General features: G+C 41.9%; 1 protein-coding gene across 1 annotated transcript; it reads left to right on the top strand.

Moving 5' to 3' along the window:
* Positions 1-10,626: 10,626 nt before the first annotated feature.
* pnpla4 (patatin-like phospholipase domain containing 4) lies at positions 10,627-17,708 on the top strand. The gene is made up of 8 exons (XM_062381064.1): positions 10,627-10,804; positions 11,395-11,769; positions 12,022-12,210; positions 12,334-12,428; positions 13,221-13,356; positions 13,722-13,787; positions 15,886-16,038; positions 17,345-17,708. Exons 3-8 carry the CDS (start codon positions 12,031-12,033, stop codon positions 17,474-17,476), a joined length of 762 nt encoding a protein of 253 aa, XP_062237048.1. The 5' UTR covers positions 10,627-10,804; positions 11,395-11,769; positions 12,022-12,030; the 3' UTR covers positions 17,477-17,708.
* The last annotated feature ends 4,005 nt before the right edge of the window (positions 17,709-21,713 follow it).

Below are 21,713 nucleotides of genomic sequence, written 5' to 3'. Positions count from 1 at the left end.
TTAAGTATCAGGATTTTTGAAAGGATTGTGCAAGAAACTGTGTTTGAGTTTCTTGAGAAACATCGAGATTGGTTCAGTATTTCGGACCCAGAGTGAGTGAAACTCTTCTTCTCATAATGTTACGACTTTTTTCTCATCAAATTGTGACTTCTTCATCTTTATTCTCAAAATCTCATATATTTTTCATTCCATCATAGGCTGAACAAATTAAGAAAAAGTGAAAAAAGATAACTTTACATTGTAAAAAAACTACAATCAATTCTGCCTTACACACTGAGCAGCAGCTCTGTTTTCAGTGTGTACGTACACGTATCGTTTTCATCTGCTCTTGCAGTGCACCTTTACTCTTTTCTCATATTGACCTCCTGAGTGATGCTCCAAATGCCCTTTGGGATTGCTTTACAACACTGCTCCCTACTGGTTGCACCATAGCACCCTCTTATTTAACCCCCCCCCCCCCCCCCCCCCCTTCATTAAGTTCTAATCTAAAAACTCAAATAAACAAAGTATGGAAATTGTATGTTGCAAATTGTTGTAAATGTATCATTATGTTATTGTCTTTCTAAAAAAAAGCTTTAATGCTCCTATAAATATAGCATTAAAAATGTTTTCCTTCAATGTAAATGGGAACAAAATAGTACAATCAGTCAGAATTATACAAATTAAGACGTCAAAATAAAATTAGTTTAACATTTAAGCTGCTTCCTGCTCTAAGAAGGGTAAAGAGGATAACATCGCTTTCATATGTTTTTCTAAATGTCATTTTCTTTAAACAAATTTAATAAGTAATTTTGTTATAGTTGATATTGTTGTAATTAGATAAATGGGCAAGCTACCTCAAACCTTAAGCCTCAGCATTTTAAGCCATTCTATATGCAGAGGTTCAGGAAAATGCGACCTTATCCCCAAACCCCAGCTTCCATTCCTTCCATCTTGACAAAGCAGTTTTCAATTGCTGACTGCACCTGATTTCACATTCTGATACATCCAAGTTCCATTTTTCTGGCCGTGGGAGCAAGCTGCTTCTCCTCAGAAAAAAACTGTGTGTGGAGTTCATCTGACTTTGTTTGTCACTGTTCGGTGTATTTAACCCTTTGAGCCTAGACTTTGCCCTTATAAGAGTTCGAGACATTGTAATTACAAATAAAAAAAACACAATTTCAACAGTGGCTGCACCATTTGATCAAATGGAAATGAATGGAACAATGGAATCCAAAAATGTAATATCTAAATTATATGAAACATTACATTGTCAGCAAACATGTGTGTATTTTTTGGGGTTGTGAGTATTTTGTTGTACTGTGAGTATTGGGTTGTAATGTGAGTAATTTGTTGTGCAGTGAGTATTCGGTTGTGATGCAAGTATTTGATTTGTGTTGTGAGTATTTGCATAGTATCTTCCCATTTCCCACACATGTGCTTTCAAATTGATTTAAAGGTTTTCTCTATTTTCACCTTTTTTTGTCTATGAACGTTTTCTTAAATTGTGGCAGGTTGCTCTCTGTATAAATCTGTTTCACCCCTTTAAAACTAATAATAATATTGATATGATTGTAAAGAAAATGTTACATGACAATAACAGCAATGATCTGTTTCTTTAAATTACATGAAAAAATGTATGTATCTTTATTATTTTTCATTCAGCTCCTGAAATGTGGGTTGCAGACTGCTGCCAACAGGATTTTACAGAATAAAATGGTGCCTCACATAATCGGTTGGACGTGCTTCGGCTAATTTACTTCATAAAGTAATGCTCATGTGTAAATGATACAGGGCTGTTTAATGACCCACTCGCGGCGAGATCTCAGCTCCTGATCCACTCATGGAAACAGGGAGGGAGGCATTAAATACGTAATATTTTCTCACTCATTTCAAAGAGGATGCATGTTTGGATTGATTGGAGAAGATTCTCATTAGCTGAGCTCAGCGGTTACTTACAGTGCAGTGCTTTTAAAAGGTTCTGATTTCTTAATGCGCTCTGGGGGGGCCTTTTGTCATTACAGATTATGAACACATTTACAAAATCGGTGACGCCTACACAGATTGAGGCAGAGATACACAGCTTTACACACACACAGATAATATTGATGAATCATCTAGATTAATTTAAATGGGATAATATATTGATGGGGACAATTGAACAACCCACTCTCAGATCAACACCCAGTTTATGTAGATATAAAGGGTCCATTTTAAGGTAATGTAATGCGAATATCCTTTGGGTGAATTATGGACATCAGGCCAAGAATAACTTAAAAGTTCTTGAACTTTTTATTTTCTTTCTGACTTTTTCCTAGAAAGTTTCAGAAATCAGAGTGCATTGTAAGATAAGGACATCCATAACTTTGCCATTTTGATATTACGAACTACACTTTTAAAAATCTAAATTCAAGGTATGTCTCCTTCACTTTTCCAATTTCCAGTTTCATACATCTGCAACTGCATCAAGTCAGATATTTCTTCTCGATAAGGAAATGTCATTACATCTCTAGCTTTCTAGGGGGGGGGGGGGGGGGGGGGGGGATTGTTTACGCTCCAAATCTGGATAGGAAAAGTATTGAAGTGAAGATTAATATAAAAAACATAATACACAGTCAGCAAAGTCAATTAAAATCCAGTCAAATATATAATTTATAGCATGCTTTGACCTTCGGCGTTCTGAGACTCCTGTCTGTTTGCAGCAGCGACCACAGACTGACGGGGCTGATGAACCGGGCTGGAAGATAATCTTATCACCCAGGTGCTTTTGAGTGTTAAGACAGTTGATCTTATCCTGATTCTAAGTCAATTAATAATTAAAATAGTTTGCAGTTTTATCTTCCTTGTCAAAAGGGCCTACATTACCCACAATGCACCTCAATTAGGTCTGACATAGACAGTAAAGGTGACTGCGATTGGATTGTGCTTTGTACTAACACAATTAGTGCAGTGGTTGTTCTGAAGCTGCCTACTTGGAATGGGTTGTGTGGCGGGGGCCATAAACAGATGAATGAGATTTGAACAACAAACCTTCGGATCCACTGTTTCAAGGTCCTTCTCCGGACACCAATAAATTGCACAAGCTCGTACTTAGAAGAGGCAGAGACGTGTTCTTTCTCAGGAAAAACTCATGTTTTTATTGACATAATTCGAAATATTCAAAATCCCAGCGGCTGGAACTGCTGGGGAAGAGAAATAAGCATTCAAAAAACAAAAAGGGAGGATTCAAATGTTCTACCATACACCAACCATTAAAACTACTATCCCTAAAAATGATATCAAAAGCCAGAACCACTCAAGTCCGGTCGTACTCCAACCAGAAGGTCTGCGGCTCCATCTCCAGTCTTCCCCGTCTGAATGCCGAAGTGTCTTTGGGCAAGACGCTGAACCCTGAATCGCCCCTCATAGAAGAAGAGTGCTGCCTATAGGTGCACTGTTATGATTGTGTGTGTGTGTGTGAATGGGTGAATGGCAATAAACTGGACTGTAAAGCGCTTAGAGTGGTCATTAAGATTATAAGCTCTATATAGATCCAAGTTGTTTTTATATTTGTAAGATATTCTTGTTTTTCAGATCCCACACTATATGAACCACAAGTATTAGTGTAAGATTAGCATTACATCTGAACAGCACAGCTCTCATAAAAAATCGTTTTACTGACGTTTCTTCCTTCACCGAACCCCACTGTATGCAACCCCTGTCTCTGATAGTCACACAGACCGAACACGGTGTAGATATCCTTTGATATCTCATTCCTCCGGCGCTCTGCCTCATATTTCAACCGTGAAACTTTGGGGTGACTGGGAGCGGCGACCTTGGATCCACGGCTGCTCTGCTCCTCTCCTCTGGCTGTTGCCTGCAGAGCGGCTGCAGCTCTCTCCAGCAGCGGCAGCTATTTTGCAGCATATGGAAAGCCTCTGTTAAGCATGTTAACTTTTTTTTTTTTGCTTTGTAATTTGTGCAAGCGTGGGGTCCAGCGCTTCATCTGAAATGGTATCGGGCAATAAATGTGTTTGGCTTTTCGGGGAGACAGCAAAATGGAATTGAGGAGATATGGGCCGGGCAACTGGGCTGATCACCAGTAACTCTCTGTCTCTCTTCTCTTTCTCTCTCTCTTTACTTTGTTATCAAGTTGGTCCAATTTGTGCAGTGACCCACCAGAGGAACCCGCCACTCCTCTGGCAGAAAGCAACTTGTTCATCGCAAAACAACAGCTCCTTGAGAGAAATTGGAAACTTAAAGCCGACAGAACTTAATTCTCATTTGTACGGTTCACCACGCTGCACAAATACATCTCCGTCTACTGGAGACGGAGATGTCCTTCCGAGTCCAATTCGCTAGGTTCTCCGTCCGGTGAAAGCTGGACTCAACAACATTACATCTCCGAGAACCAACCAGGCAAAGCTCACTATTTGCCACTTGATTTCCTCTCAGCGCTTTGCCTCGGCTGGTCACAGTCACTGAGCAGAGACCATCGGAGTCGGTGGAGCCCAGTGATCCGTGAGCACCTCGCTGTTCAACTGCCGCTCCTCTGCATTGACACTATATCTCAGGGTTTAAGCAACTGTTAAGAATTGCCCCCCCCCCAGGCTCCCGAAGGTCCCACTAGGATGCCCCGGGTCCCTGTCTGATGCTAAACTGAGAGCTGCACAGTGGGAAGAGACATTTGGGTGAGCTTAAAACAAAGGGTTGACCTAAAGGCTGCCATTGACTACAGAAGGTTGAACAACATAAAAACACTGGGAGGTGAGATAAAGTAAAACTAGTCAAATGTCAAGAGTGCGAAGATAAAATCAGGGCATTGTCTTAAGTATTCATAAATGCTTTGCGATAACGGAAAGTTTTCCACAGTCTGGGGGCTCGAACAGCAAAAGGTCTGGTCACCTTCAGTCATAGGCCGAGATCTGAACTAAAAACAGTAGAGCTGTTATAATCATTAATGTTGTTACTCAGGCACGTGCACAGATAGACCCCTGGTGGTGCTCAAGCACTGGCCCTTTTGCCCTGGATGAGAAAAGTGCCCCTTCTGCTGGAGCCCAATTTTTTCTTCATTCGATACACGAAAACAGTAAAAATGTGTGTGTACTGTGTTGTCAGCTTTAGAGATGTAAGTCACTCTTGATTATTATGCACAACATTGATTTATATCATTTACAAAAATTGCAGCTTAATACCAAGAAAAGAGAGACTCCAAAGCAGAAGGACAGGGAACTGCAGCAAGCAGCTCAGGGTAGCAGGCAGCCCTCTTTTATCTTGGATCAGGCCATCAACTTGTAAAACAGATGAGGGAGAATCAGAAACCCTACCTGGTCCAGGGGAGCCATTATTTATTTATTCAGTATTATTATTTTTAATTTCATAAATAATTTTGGTGATGGGTGCCCTATTTTTTGGTTTGAGCACCTGCCCCCTAAAATGTCTGTGCACGTGCCTGTTATCACTACATATAAAAGAGATGAGAGAGATTATTTTTCCTACCACATTAGATGAAAATCGATAATTTAGAGATAGGTGTGTAACTGTGGAGAGGTACAGGGTCCAGATTAAGTTTTTTTTCAGTAGCGGTTGAATTATTGTGATTTCAAAACAATTTGGGAAAGATGCCAGTAGTCAGAGAACTGTAAATAACCAATAAAATAAAAGGACAAACAGTTCATCTGGACTTTTTCCATTTGAGTTGACGTTTTAGGGATCGGGTGTGTTCATTAAGCCAGGGGAGGGGGCATTTCCTTTTTGCATCCTCATTTTGATTGGAGCAATGTGATCGAGTATGGAAAGACAGCGACCACTAAATACGTTAAGAATTCATTTGGATTCTGGAGAAGTGTAGAAGTAGGGAAAACACTATTCCTGAATTTCCAGAGCTTTTTAAAGAGAAGAGGAGCTTTAAAAATTACCAGCTTTAGTGCTAAGGCATCGGTTAGTTCAACACTCTCTGGGCAGAGACCCGAGGAAAGTGTCACGGGAATATGACCTTTCGCTTGTGTAAGAACTGATTTTAGATTGAATGATTCAGCAAGATAAAGACATTTGCAAGACATGGGGTGTGACTGGCAGCAGACGTGAATAAAAAAAACAGCCAGAATAAGCCCTCTGTCGCACATGGATAAAACGATAGATAACAGTTCTTTTAAAATTCTGTAATAAAATGATTATACCTTGGAGGTCTATAAACTAAAATATACAGTAAAGGAGCAGGGCCTGAAATAAGAAAGCACGAGACTCTAAATCAAATCAAATTACCTAAAGGAAATGAGAGAGCACTAAAAACCTTTGTTATAAAAAAAAAACCAGCTAAACAACCGCCTCTCCCACAGGGACTAGGAAGATGGAGGCGGTTAAATTATACACCTCGTTGTATCTTGCTTCTTTATTACGTGGCATAACGACCTAAACCCTCTAATAACTGGAGGATTCCATGTTTTTTTATGACTATATTCGAGGGCTACACATTTATCGAATGGAGACCCTGTTCAGAATGGATAAAGCATTTTTTAAATCAGATCAAATTACCACATTTCCCCCCGAGGCCAACTGTTACCCAGTGGCATGATTTTTAATTTTTTCATGGCCAGTTTCTAACAAATTTCGTCCAGATATGAGGAATTGGTTAAAGGGAATGGCTTTCCGACCTTTAACATTTCCATCTGTTCCGTATTTGGTAAACATGATAACCCGTATGGGTTATTATCATATTCATTGCCGTTAATGGATAAATTCAAAGACCTCTCCTGAACGTTTTTTTATTGAAAAGAGATTGTCTCCCCCTGAGAGAATTTAATACAATTTAAAAATCGAATAACTGGATGGCAGATCATTTCCAACAACTAATAACTCTAATTATGACATGTTCACCTCCGATTCAGTTGACGTTGTTTAAAGCTCTACACGCCTGCAGCTCTGTTTTATGTCACAGTGCTTCACAACAAATGGCTTGTATTAGTATGTGCACGGTGCCTGAGTCTTCTCTCAAGTGCTTCAACTGTTCCAGCGACCCGTCCTGCAGGAGGTGTGTGTGTGTGTGTGTGCTGTGTTCTCACAGCAATTTGAAGTTGCCTTGGAAGAAGAAAAAGGCTTTAATGTGTCATATAGCCGAAGCAAGAGAGGGGAGGGGGGGGGGGGGTGCAGAAACCTGCAAAGATGTGACTTGACTGCTCATGGAGTCGCCTAATGATTGGCTCCGTGGCAGATGGATAGTGGTGTTGTCGAGTACGGACCGTCCATTATTTGCCCCTGCAAGCTATCAAGTGGTCGGCCTCACCACAGTGCACTCATTTTGAAAACAGGCGCACACGCGTATTGGCTGCAGATGCACGTTGCATTTCTAAGACTCGACAGCATGTGTGGGCGACCGCCAGCAAAAAACTCAATTTAAATTCTCCTTCCTCGTTTGTGAGCAAGAATGTTTAGTAATATGAAAAATATTGTGCATATTGGCTCTATCTGAATGCCCACTCTCAGAGCCGGGCAAATGTCCTGCATGGTTATAGCAAGGGTTGAGATGCAATTGGGGTTCAAGGGCGGGTAAGATTGCACTTGCAAGCGTGGATGTGGAAGGGGTGGGGTGGGGGGGGGGTGATTTGAAAGCTGTTACAAGCTGAAACGTTGAGATTGTGCAATGTGGGACACAGACAACAGGTGCCAGTATTTCTCCACCCTTCCAATCGCTTCCCACATTCACGGGCAGGCATCAGGTGCAGGGGGTGGAAAAGAAAAAAAAAAAAAACATCAAAAGGATTCAAAAGGAGAGGCGGAGGACAAGGACACCCGAAATCGGGTCGAGGCTGTGTGTGACTCTGTGCATGACTCAGCAAGGTAAGGTGAGGGGCTGCAGCGGCTGAAACGTTCGGCAAGCCTCCGAAACACGAGGTGCAGAAAGAAGAGAAAAAGATGACACGACATGTATGGGAACACAATGAGGGACATTTTTACGTAAACCCTAAACAATGTTCTATAATTACTTGTAATTAATAGTTTATTATACTGTACTACATGTTTTAATACATTTGAGAGGACTACTGTGGCTCTAAGCACCACATTGGCTGCCCTCAGGCTCACATGGGGTAAGCACACCAGTAATAAAGGCTACAACCACACTACAATTGCAAAAACAATGTAGTGTGGCTCTTTTAAAGAAGAATGCTGATTGGGTCTTTTCAGCCACAATATGCTGATTCGTCACGCTCCTATCACACGACCCCCTTCTGGTTGAAAACAATCGGTCTCGGCTACCTGTTTAGAATGCAGCCGGGATATCCAATTACAAGAGTTGCTGATCCTGAATCCTTTGATTACGGCGGTTGTGTGATGTTAAATTCTGACTTTTATAACGATCCAGCTACATGCGTATAGGAGCAATTATCCAGTGTAGGTGAATGGGAACATGATATGCATTTTCAGGTGTTAGTATGAGCGGGGATAAATAATAAGGTATGGATAATCATTTAAGTTTGAAAACGTGATAGTATGGATGTAGCCAAAGGCCGCCCCCCTCTGTGCCTGATGGAGTGAGAAAGAGCGGTCACATTTTCTCGTATTTAAAACCCATTTGATGAGCTGTGGTTTAATAATAGAGAAAATGAAAAACAAGAATGACAGAAAAAGACTTAGCAGACCCACCTGCACAGACAAACTGTGCTGTTAACTGTCGGATTGGTGTTGAACACAGCTAGCTTCCAAAATCACGGTAAACTTCATGTTAACTGTTGAAATAATGATTACCTCCTTTCATATAATCAAATGTAAATATTATACAGAAATCCTGATTATTATTCACAGGATTTATATGATGTGTTTTATTAGTTTGAACTTTGATTATTCTGTACATCATTGAGCAATTGATGGTTGAAGTTCTAAAAAGATTAAAGTGATAACCCGCTTAAAATGTGTGATTTTGTTTTGAACAGCAAACCTCCCCCCGAATTGTTGCTCTCCAGCATGGAGTTAGTCACTGTGCGTGTCTTCCATGTGTCACATATAAAGCTGGTTCAAATAAGAAGCCCTATGTGCAGTCGGATTTTCGGAGAACCACGGATTTCTTTATCTGAAATGCTTATGAATTCCCCTTCACATCTTTCTCTAGCCTCATGACGTATTCCATCGGGGTCGAGGAAAGTGTTTACAAAAAGTTGATTTTCTTCTTACTTTTTCCACCACGGCCGAGGACGAGGACGTGATGAATAATGGCTCACCTCCGTTACTGCTCTGGTTCATGTCGTCCTCTAACCTTACCTATTTTGGCGACCCCCCATAGTTTGCTTATTTCCAAACACTTTGGTCCTAAAAGACATATTCAAGTCACAGACTAAGCAAACATAGTATAAAGCCCAAACCATAGAGCGAGCCCATTTTTTATGCGGTAATATATCTGATAAAAGGGCCACTAGATTTCCCATGTAGGCTTCATGTGGATGCCCTTTACATTGATTGTGAATCTGAATATTCTGGCTCCACCTCTTGTCAGTCTGATTTATAAAATGTTTTACGTTGGTTAACTTAACCTTGTGTTTCTTCTGAACATTTGAGTTGTAATCTGATATCACTTCCAATTGGATTAGGGGCGGAGGGTAGTCAAGGACTCCATCGGGCCTCGGAGCACAATTGCCACAGCAGTCGACCCCTCATCAGGATTCACTACCCCGAGCCAGCTGTCTGGGAGACGAGGAAATAATAAAAGTGAGGTTGTAGAGAACCTAAGGGAGTACACAGGAAGGCAGGAGAAGGGATAGATGGAGTACAATCATGAATTGTATGCTAGTATCTGTGAATGTAGACTTCAAAAAAGGTTTTTGAATATTTCAAAGTAAACTTATCAACTCTATGGATCTGATTTGTTTGATTTGTTTTCAAATAGGAACGGTTATCTATCACATTCGGTTTCCAAAAATCAAAAGATTCCTCAGTTCAAAGCTCTCTGACATTAACCGTGAGCCTCAGTGCAGTCCTCCCTTTCAATTGGGATTTGTAGCATGGTGATACGAGTGTAAAAATGTCATTTGATTATCAAAAAAAACATCTGGATTCTGTCACAAAAACTGAAGGCAGTGGTTTTTATATATTTACGCCCATATAATAAAAAGGTTTCAACAAGTTGAAGGGAAATATTATGCACATTATGGAGGGATACACATGCTGGGGGAACTCATGATAAAAAATTTGGAAGAAAAATCTGCAACAATTTGATTCCTAAAAATTCCCGAATGGGCCATTCTATGCTCTTAAATAAAGCGCCCCTGTAAACTCCCCTGTAATGATTGTTTGAAAGGGGAAACATTGCTGTCTCTGTCACCTAATATCCTTGTATCGTGTAATGAACATCTATACCGCCGGAAATCTCCCAGAGGAGTCACATATGCCTTGAAAAGGAGTGAAGTTGGTTTAATTAATTATTATTAGAGGAATGCAAGCATTTATTATATTATGCACCTGCTCATATTAAATGCTAGTTTACACATTTGTGAAGAAAGCGCTCGGGAGAAATATATGATTCGGATTTTGTTTCAGGATTTTTCTGTATTTGCATGTGCTGCGACTTTTCTCGCGAGTGTCGTCCAATCGAATGAACTCAATTCCCAGCTCGTTGAGTTCTCTCGGCCACCGTAGTTTTATTTTGAAACGTGGTTTTATTTTGTAAACAGAAGCGGAACCGGCTCGGCGGACGCGTACGCTCCACGGGGCGCCGCTAAAAGTGAATCCTGGACTTTCTATCAACAGAAGTTCTTTCTGTCATGTTATTTCATCCACCGGGAAACGAATGCGATAGCCGAGCAGCCAATCAGATCCGTCAACGCGAGTTAACAACGGAGGGTTTCGAACCGTAAACACGGTACGTCCTCCTATCCGCAGCCTTTAGCGCTTTAGCCTGTGCACTCATTGTAGACCCAGATGTGGCGGAAGGTTATATCATGTCTATCGACGGTCTATCATGTGCAGCTGTGTCACAGCAGCCTCTGTGATGTATATATCTGCAACAGAAGCTGTGTGGCGCTATCAGTGCATTATGGGATGTTTTCAATGGAGCTGTATTCTACGTCTCCCTGTGCTCTCTCTCCCACAGACACACAGAGGTGCCGACCCTGTGGCTTCAATGTATGAAAGGACCTGTGCACAAGAAATGAATGAACAGTGTCAATCCCCCCCCATGCGTCTTTACAGCTGAGGCCTGTGCACAACATACATAATGGGGGGGAGGGGGGGAGAGGGACAGTTGTGTAACGCTCATATTTAAACTCTGTCAGTTTACACAAAATAATAATTCTGATAATAATAGTACACAGTGTTCCTAATGGCGATTCATTTTTCACATTATGCAAGAGATTTCGCAAACCTAAAGTGGGTTACAGCTGTTATATAATTTATATGACGGATTCAAATAAATGAATAGATGAAATAAATCAATGCTTCTTCACACGACAGCACGTGGCTTCTTTTTCATCTCTGTACCTCTTGGGAGAAGGACCCCTGGCATGTGGCTCTCTCTGAGGCACCTACAGTAGGGTCTCCCCTCAGCTGGGGGGGGGGCGTCCTCTTAACCTGCAAGCTCGGAGGCTGGAACCAATCAGCTCCCTGGAAACGACCCTACACCCCAGCAGTCAATCACCCACTCAGTCAGTGGTCGAGCAGGACACACCTGAAACACATCACACACAAGCGCCACAGCAGAGAGAGAGAGAGAGAGAGAGAGAGAGAGAGAGAGAGATCCACAGGCACAGTACTTAAAGCACCTCAGGGTCCTTACAGAGATATACAAATAACATTTGATTGATTGCCTAGAGGACTTAGGCTACTTAAGTAAGCTACTTAGTATGTTGTATGCGTGTGTGTTTACGATGTATGTGTGTGTGTGTGTGTGGGGGGGGGGGTTTGGAGGACATGTGTGTCTCAGCACTGCATTCGAATGACCTTTTTTTAGAATTTTCAGGGAGAAACACTTGTGCTTTGACATTTTGTGATCAATGAAAACATTTTATTCTTCTTATTATTATTATCAAAAAGTTCAACTTCTTCCGATTTGACTGAGGTTGTGTGGTCATGTGTGTGTAGGTGCTGACGATGACAGTCCTGAATCTGTCCTTTGCCGCCTGTGGATTCTTGGGGATCTACCACTTGGGTGCCGTGGGGGCCTTCCTCCGCCACGGGAACCAGCTGCTGGGCTCCCTCGGGGCCTGTGCAGGGGCCTCGGCCGGGGCCCTGGTGGCTGCTGTAATGATCACGGCCCCCGACAAGTTGGAGGTCAGATATGTGTTCTGTCCTGGAACAGATTGGCGCGTGCATTCGGCCTAAAGTCATTAAATACAACTTTGTAAACCATGTGTCAGGAAGTGAGATATGATCTTTTGTTTCCCCGTCTCCCAGGAGTGTAAAGACTTCACTTACAGGTTTGCTCAGAATGTGAGAGCCCAGCAGCTCGGAGCCATGACACCAGGATACAACTTCATGCTGACGCTACGGTATTTACTCCATTCTATTGTATTTATATAACACCAGCTAAAACCATACACTATCAAAAGGCATTTGACATTGGAAGGTGGAGAAACCCAGTTGTTCCCACAAAGCAAATTGGGTACCCGCAACCTGAGGATACATTTCTATAATTTTGGAAATCATTTAATCAGGAATTTTATTAATTTATAAAAGGGCTAGACAATCTTTTATTAGCTTCGTAGGGAAACACCTTTCTGCAAGTGTTTGTGAGGTCACACCCCACAAAACACAAACAGTAATTGGATATTTACAGAGTGGAATGCGGTTATTGATTTAACCATCAACAGTTGGCATCTGCAACATGAGTCTGATTTACAATTGGCTGCAAACGAGGAACAGTCTCCAATCGTGAGTCGAAGATCCTCATCGGACCAATCGGCATTTATCAGCAAAGTGCAACAATGTTTTGAGCAAAATGGTCCTCTCTGTTGAAATAAAATCTAATTTGCCATTTTTTTTGTTGAGTGGAACCACAATGCATCTGTTTCCTCTTACAGAGCTGTATCCAATAATATCAAGGTTAACACAAATATGTCTAAACACATCACTTTTAATGAAAACATAGACAAAACTGTGAATTAAACTATGATCTCAGTGTTGTGAATTAAAATCAAATGAGCTGACCCTGTCGTTACATCCTTCTTTAATATGCTTTGGTGAGTCTGTCGTTTTAATTACGTGAAACTGTGTTTACGAGGCCCTGAGGAGACATTGGTAAAAACCTGACAAATGAGCATCAGTGTGTTGTTGCTCTCCAGGGAGGGGATCGAGGAGATTCTACCCGGTGACGCTCACAGTCTGGCCACGGACCGCCTCCACGTCTCAATCACACACTCCAGAAGTGGCAGGAACCACATTGTGTCGAGGTTCACCTCCAGGGAGGAGCTCATAAAGGTGCGCACCCCCGCTCGCTGATCCTTTCACTTTGAAACGCTGCCATAAATGTTTATGATTGTTTGACGTCCTCGTCTCCGTTCACTCTTAGTGTTTACTTTTTACTGCTTTGACCAGAAAGTGACACTAACAAAGTTAATACCTGCGCGGTGAAGTCATGTAATATCATCAGCAATGACACTAATAGCATTTGGGACACTAACTGGGCTCTTTGAATCTACTTTATGGTACATTTACACAAAGTCGCTCATGTAAGATGTTGACTGGGCCAAAACATTCAATGTACAGCCGCCGCCTGCTGAAGAAATCATTGCCTCTGGTGAGTATCGACTGGTTTAATGTATTTCCCCTTGTAACGTCTCCAGGCTCTACTGGCCAGCAGCTTTGTTCCTGTCTATGCTGGACTCAAACCAGTGGAATTCAGGGGACAGGTAATGGGCTCATTCACTGTTTGTCCAGAGAAAAGTCTCATAGATCTTCAAATTTGGCTTCTAGTGCAGGATTTGTGGTTCTCCTCCAATACATTGCTCCATGTCGAATTGCAGTGACTGGTGTTTGGAATGCCAAGTACCTGTACAAGTGTAGGAAGTACCTCTACAAACTTGAATTGAAAAGTGCAACCCTTAACTATCGCGTATGAAGCCTATAAATTAACCAATCTGCCAAGATCCTTCTAAGAGACACACACATTACACGTCAACACAATAAGGTGTCCATTTGTTTAGAAACATGGTAGCTTGGGTTGGCACAAACTACTAGACTAATACTCGATAATCAAATGCAAATGCAGTAGCTCTATATGGTCTGCGGTGTGCCCACTCTTTACACTTACAATTTGGATATATGAGTTACGTCAATAATCTTGAACACATGTGGGTTTTGTACTTTTTTCAAAGTTTTATTTGAAGTATAGGTGAAATGTTTCACCAAAATCTTCAAACCTACAGTATTCATACATTCGTTCATCCAATGAATAATCCACTAGGCTACGACTTATTTTGAAAGAGTTGACTGTAACTACTAAACTGCAGTAGCTGTGAAAGACGGACTGCAAACGGGAGAAGAGAGGGAGAAGGTTAAAGACAGAGGGAGAGAAGAGAAAGAAAGGAGGAAGGCGGGGTGATTGTGGGCTCCAGTTGAAACATCTGTCTTTGTTACCGTGCCTCTGTCCACTCCTCCATCTTTGTGCCGGTGCTCTATCTTGATACTTGCATCTCTACAAATCACGGTCGGTCCAATCGGCCCTGTGTTGACGAGGAAAGGTAATTGTTGAACCTCTTGCATTAACTCCTTCTCTTTGGCTGTCTGACTTCCTCCATTGCTTACTGCTCCACACAGGTACACACACAAACATGCAGATGCCTGACAAAATGTTCCCCTGTGTGTGTGTGTGTGTCTGCACTGGGTTGCTCTTTATCTATTATTTAAGATTTTTTGGCTCAGCCACAAGATTGAGGCTACATCAGCCAGTTACCTTTCCCATTGGCCTTTGGTCTTTCAAAATGAATTGGTTCTAACAGTTTCTATTACATCATCGGGGGCGGGGTGTTTGTCACTGTGACTGACATTTCCCTTTAGCAACTTTCGTTCAAAACAGTGGCAAATCTAGCCTATTGTAGTAGAGAGTCCCCAGTTATGTTTCTAAGTAGATTTTATGAAAACAATGTAGTGACACATGTGTATTTTGAATCGGTCCGAGTGTCAGAACACACATAATAAGGCATTTTTACCATTTCCAGTTGGATAAATTCCAAAATAAAAGTCCCAACAAATGGCTTTGTTGTGAGGTTTGATTTTCCCAAGGAACATAATGGTTCGTCCGTGACTAATTGGTGCTGAGGAAAACCATTATACTGTGTCAGTCTAGAAACATGCCAACATAGAACTCCCAATTAAAATGCCACTTTCACAAAAATCACGATATAGGACCTAAAGTGCCTAAAATGGATCCTTGGGGTACACCACATGAGATAAAACATTTTGGGGGCGCTAAAATTCCCAAGACGAATGTTAAAATCACAACCTCTTAGGGTATGATAATGATAATATTTTCATTAAAATATTATAATCGATTGTGTCGAATTCCGCACTCAAATCCTGTAGTACTAAAATAGAAACACTACCATTGTATTTGTTCTTCAGAGTTATTTAATAGTTGATCTATGGTGGAGATAGCTTTGTATTTGTGTTTACTCAGCCCTCCTTCAGTCCCTTTTCCTCCACCTTATCAATTCACCAACCACCCAAGGACTACTAGTTTCATTAGCAGCACTTGGATTCTAACAGGAGCGATGTCATCTAGAACCTTAGTTTATTACCTTGATTAAAGGTAACAGGATGGGATATTATATTGTTGCAAAGAAAGAATGTCAATGTAATTTCTAAAGCATCAGATCATACCTACATTGTCTCTTTACAGAGAGTAAGACCTGACAGTAGTAGAGAGAGAAACCCAGCAGTACCGTTGGTAGATATTTTATGACCCGTCCGACCGGCAGTTTTCCATGGACTCTTGTTTTGTTTTGTTAGAAATGGATCGATGGAGGCTTCACTGACAGCCTGCCCATTCTGCCCGTGGGGCGAACCATCACCGTGTCTCCCTTTGCCGGACTGCAGGATGTGTGTCCTGTCCACAGCGGGCGCTTCAACACTCATCTCAGGCTGGCCAACATGAATGTTATGGTGAGTATACTGGGTCGTTGCACCAAATTGGTCTGAGGGGGGGGTCTGACATTAACAAGGGTGCTGGGTGTATTTTCTGGGTTCATCCTTTGTCTAAAGATTCCCAAAGTGTTTTCTAAAGATGTGGCACCATTCGATACACGCTATTGTGAAAGCATGACGTTTGTGACACCCCGATGACCCCGATGGGGGGTAAAAAACAAAAACAATAGTCGATGGGGAGTTCTTTGGTTTGGGATCAGAGAGACATTCCTGCAGTGATCCTTATTGTAGGGGAGTGGGCCTGAAAACACATCCAGCCGAATACGTGACACCGGACACATTTTAATAAGCCCCACACGGGCCGTGGAGTCATTTCACTGGCTGAGGGGTGCATTCAGCAAACCCCATCAAGGATAAAACACACTTAGCAAGGCCTAATCGAAAGTCATTAGCTGGTTAATCATTTCAAACGCTTCACTGGGGAACATGCATTAGATCATAGTGTCGAAACGCATGGAACCATTAAAACAAAGGAGTCTTGACGCATCCTCCCTCATCAAAAGGGCTTTAGACTCCGTGTGTGATCTAATGGCTCAAAACATTTTGCCCCATCTTGTCTACTGCATCTGCGGCTCCCAGCTCCGAGCCCCTCGTCGGAGACATGGATTCAAACGAGTGATTCAAGATGATTTTTTTTTTTTTAACATACCGGGTAATTTCTTTAAATTGTTTATCAAACAGGAGGAAACGCCACATTTGTTAAGGACTAATTTAATCAGCAAATGAAGTTGTATATGTTGCTGCAGGGTTTTGTCTAGCAATCTGGCAAATGACGGGTGTGAAAGGGAAATTCTATGTTTTCTTGTCACCGAATGCCTCATCCCTCTATATGTCGCCAAAGCCTGATATATCTTCCTCCTCCGTGCCATACAGCTCTATCGTTATCCAAGAACTATAAAATTGCATCGATGAGCCACACACAGCGGTTTATTTCCTACTGTCAATCCGGAACATGCTGAGAAACTCAAGATAAATCTCAAGATAAAAATACATCAAAACACAAGCCGACAAAATCAGAAGTGTATTCAAAGGAGTCATTTGAAATCTAGCAGACCCGACCGTGAGAAGCAGACATTTGCACATAAAGTAGCGGTCGCCCTTATAAAACTGAAGCACATGGGGATTCACGGCTCATGTAAATTTGGGAGTTATTTCCATTTCCTAAATAATAAATACTGTTGGTTGCTTTTTAAGTGGAAACAATGGCCTGCAGTTTCAGGACACTCCCTCTCTCTCCCTGTGCTGTTGTCTTTGGTCTCCTCTGTTCTCCATGGAGAACATCAAACGTCTGAACCAGGCTCTGTTCCCTCCATCAAGCAGCGGCATGCACTTCTTATGCGAGCAAGGTTTCGATGACGCCGTGAGGTTCCTGAAGAGGGAGGACTGGATGAGCTGACGGAAAGAAAGAACCTCAAGGAAAGAACTTGATATCATTCAAAGAAAAAGGAGGACAGATTTGATTGATTTTACTGTATTCTATTCCCAGTGTGACTTTAGTTTAAGAGTGTCTCCACGGAGCGATGCTGGAGAGAATCGACCGGCACATTCAACAGCTCCACGCACACCGATCTGTGAACATCGCCTGTGATGGCCTCAGTGTATATTTATAAAGCAGAGCATGAAAGAGAGTGTGTATCATTGTGAGTTGGAATCAGATGAGTGTTATCACACACGCACACGCACACACACACACACACTGGGTATCTCCCTCTGCCCTCTGACAGCAGCTGAGCATGATGAAAAGCCTTCATGAGAACATGTACTCTTCATCAATTTTCCAAGGAGGCATTTCATTTCCCCCAGCTTGAAGCAGCGGAGGGAAAGGAACATATTGGATATCGCAGCACTTCACAGGAAGTCCATGAATGCTGCCTGGGAGCTCCCTCAGGAGGGAGCGTCGTCTTTGAAGTGCCCGGCGATTCCACGGGGTTTCTCTGCCGCTGGGTTATTTTTTTTTTATTTCTTCCAGCGTCGGGAGACATGAGCAGGTTCTCCGTCAGTTTCTTTTTTAAGCCATTTGGGCTGGTGTGGGGAGAGCGACTCCTACGTCAGGACAGAGCTCACGAGACTCCGATTGAAACATTAAAACTAAAACATCAGCATAGCAGGATATCATCACGCATCGGATCTGTCCTTTTTTTTTTGCAGTTCCCTAAAGCCTCTTAAAACTGAGAAGATGGCAGGATCCGTCATACAAACCTTCCTCAGCCAAGGACGTTTCCCAAAAGCTTTGTTACTGAACGCAACTAAACTGACGAAGGATCCAAAAGCGACTCCTACCAGCCAAAGGGGGCTCAGAGCATCTTGAGAAGCTGCTGAATCTACAAGAGGAACAAAAAAGCTGCATGAATTATTGAAGTTTGATTTCCTGTACTACTGTCACCGAGATGTCAGCTGCTGTAGAATGAGCCATGACGCTTAAATTTGAAAACTTACAAATGAGATTAAACTAACATCATGGTACTTGTTTCCTTCCTCTTAACCGTAACCTCCTGGTGGGCCATCTTTAACTTCTATATCTGTGCATTCTTTTGATCCTGTGTATATGATTATGAGACACAGATCTGATACAAAAATGATAACATGGCAGAGCAACAATGACGGGCATATTCATAAAAATGTGCTCCTCTAGCAGCAGCTGAATCCAAGTTGACGTTCCATAACTAACTTCCACCCAGGAACATGAATTATAAAGACTGTGCTGCATATTGTTCTTACCACAAAAGGGCACAAATGAATAAAGAATACAATATTTTATTAAAGTTTTCCAAAGCACAGATAAACGCTCCCTGTGGATGTTTTACCTCTAATAATAATAATACGTTTTATTTTGGAAGGGAGATGCTCAACGACACTTAACTTTAAAATAACACAACTGATCCCACTGGTAAACCCACTATCGTTGCCATGAAAGTGTATTTTAACTTTTAATTTGTTTAAATTACTTCCCAAGTGCTTTCTGTCATGTCGGTCTATGTATTTTTTTCTTAATTTATTTTTCTCTCTTTTTTTTAATCCTTGCAGACTTGAAATAAGTAATAAGTCCTGGAGGAGAGCTGGAGCCGATCCCAGCTTGGACTCAAGGATTAATTGATTTGATTTTCAGAGGTCAAAGGTCAAGGTTACTTTAACCTTCCAAACCACACGTTTTCCATCGTGAACGCAATTGCTACGGAACGCCTTGAGGGGATCCTTTCACATTTTGCACAAGCATTCTCATGGACGTGGATTTGATTTTGGAAAAGGTCAAGGTAACGGTTGACCTTATTAAGTATGCTTATTTAATCTTCAATTGGATATATTAAGATCAAAGTTACTTGGACTCATGGATGACCTGATTCGATTTTTGTCTCATCTCACATAACACAAGTTATGCCTTATATTACCTAAACCTACACCTCAAAATAATTCTTTCAAATTGCACTCTCTTTATTTGGATTTACTGAATAACTGATACGATTTTGGTGGCATCTGGAATCTCATGTCTCTAGCCCACCTTGGACGGCAACTCCACTTGTTTGCGGAGGCATAGAAATGCAGTCATCTTCATAATGTGAATGGCTCACAGGTCATAACAAAATCCCACTGGTTGATGCGATCCTTGCTGCCGAGGAGGGGACATAAAAATAAATAAACAATGGGGACATGAGAGAAAGTGATGTTTGAAATCCATCCAGATTACATTTGGAGTGTCACACAAAGCTCAGAGAATGTGCACACATTCTGCTCGTAATGCAGTTGAAAATAATCTCCTGTGTTATTGTTTTTTTTGCTTCAGAGCCTCGGGAGATACAGGTTTATTTTTGCAGTGCGGGAGTTTGTGCATCAGCTTGTTGATCAGCTCTACATGCTGGAGATATTTCCCAGCAGCACCGGGGCTCAGCGGGGACGTCTGCTGTAGAAATAAGGCTACGCAGTCGCAGCAGCACAACATACACGTGTGTGACTTGTGTTACGGGTCCCAAGATTGGGACCACAGCAGCAAAGGTAATCTGTAACAGGAAGAATGCAGCAGCAAAAATGACACGATGCACTCATTTCCTTATCCAGACAGCATCTTATTAAAATATAACACAATTTCAAGTACAAACATTAACAATTTAAAAGTACATGTACCACTACCAACACAATGTAATGGGTGGGCGAGCCGCCTGTGGCAAGATGGCCGCCATGTGCGGATGTTCCACTCCATTGACCGGAAACGCGGATGAGACATCTAGCCTTCATATGTATATATCTATGGCTGCGGTCATTCACCGATCTCTCTAATGATATTATTAGTAATAACCTTAAATTAAAATTACTATTAAAGTAATTAAATGAACGTGAGTGAACGTCACGTTCATTTTTTAAATCATCATCATATCAGGCCCTCATGAAATACCAGGAGCGGGCGAGGGTGTGTGTGTGGGGGGGTATGTGTGTGTGTGGCCAGCGCACCGTGGCTCCGACCCCGCCAACCTGCCCGGACAGACCTACAGTCAGCTCTGAGCTCTGAAGATGGTCCGATCTAGAGACATGCAGACAGCATGTCGGCATGGACGGCATGGGATGGGCAGCGGTGTCCATCCCTTTTAGCTGTCCTCTGGAAACCCTTCCGTTGTGTTGTCACCTCTATTTGCAGTGCGTTTGTCTATTTGTAGCGCGTGTGTCTATTTGCAGCTCGTTTGTCTATTTGCATCGCGTTTCTGTAATGTGTTGTGTTGTGTTGTGAAATTGATGAAGATGTGTTCTTACTTTGCTTGTGTTTTGTCAACTTGCATGTGTTTTGTCAACTTGGATGCGTTTTCTTAAGTTGCTGTTTGTTGAGCTCTCTGGGCCACCGTACTTTTCCGTGGATTTGAACACACTTATCAGGGCGGCGGCACATTGCAGGTGCACACGGCCCCTTTCAGTCAGCAGCTGAGTAATTACGCTTACAAAGGTTCTGTTTTGGCGTTTCGCCCGTTTCCAGACAGCCTTCAGCCCTTCAGTGCTTCATTGCCGAGAGTGAGTTTTCCAACCAGAAGAACTGAAAATGTAATGTTTAAAAAATAAAAAGCTGAGCCCCGGGTGGAAACTTTAATTTAAGGGAAGCCTTAATTGAGACTCATTAAGAGAACCAACAGGAGGGCTTACATAATACCAGTGGGGAAACAGTGGCTACATCGCTCTATGTGTGTCTGTGTTCTTCTTGATTTACATACTAAAGCTATTTCATGTTTGTTTTTTTAGGGGGGGGGGGGGTTGTTAATTATGTAGTTATATGATGCTTCACATCATCAGATGCTCAGTGTCAAATAAGGGCTGGGCATCATTTGAAATATTCTGAGTTGAGTGAGACAGAATGAGACAGGTTTTAGGTTTCAAATATCTTCAGGTCTAAACAGGCAATAATACAAGAGCTTTTGCAGAACAGGAAAAACATCACCCTGGATTTGTTTAAATGAGGGAGTTTTTTTTCAGACCTTAACATTTCTCAGGACATCAATGCCTAGGACGTCTAGTTTTCACTTCCTGCCCACCAGATAACATCAAGAGCATAAAAAAAAAAAAGACTGTGTCAATCTCTGGCAGACTCTAGGTAACTCTGTCTCTGTATCGACCCCTTAACAAAGGTTTGAAGCTTCTTATATTAAAATATACAAGGAAGG

This window comes from Platichthys flesus, chromosome 22, assembly GCF_949316205.1.
Source record: "Platichthys flesus chromosome 22, fPlaFle2.1, whole genome shotgun sequence".
Taxonomy (NCBI): Eukaryota; Metazoa; Chordata; class Actinopteri; order Pleuronectiformes; family Pleuronectidae; genus Platichthys; species Platichthys flesus.
The sequence above is the reverse complement of the archived record's forward strand: the minus strand, read 5'-3'. Positions and strand labels throughout refer to the sequence as shown.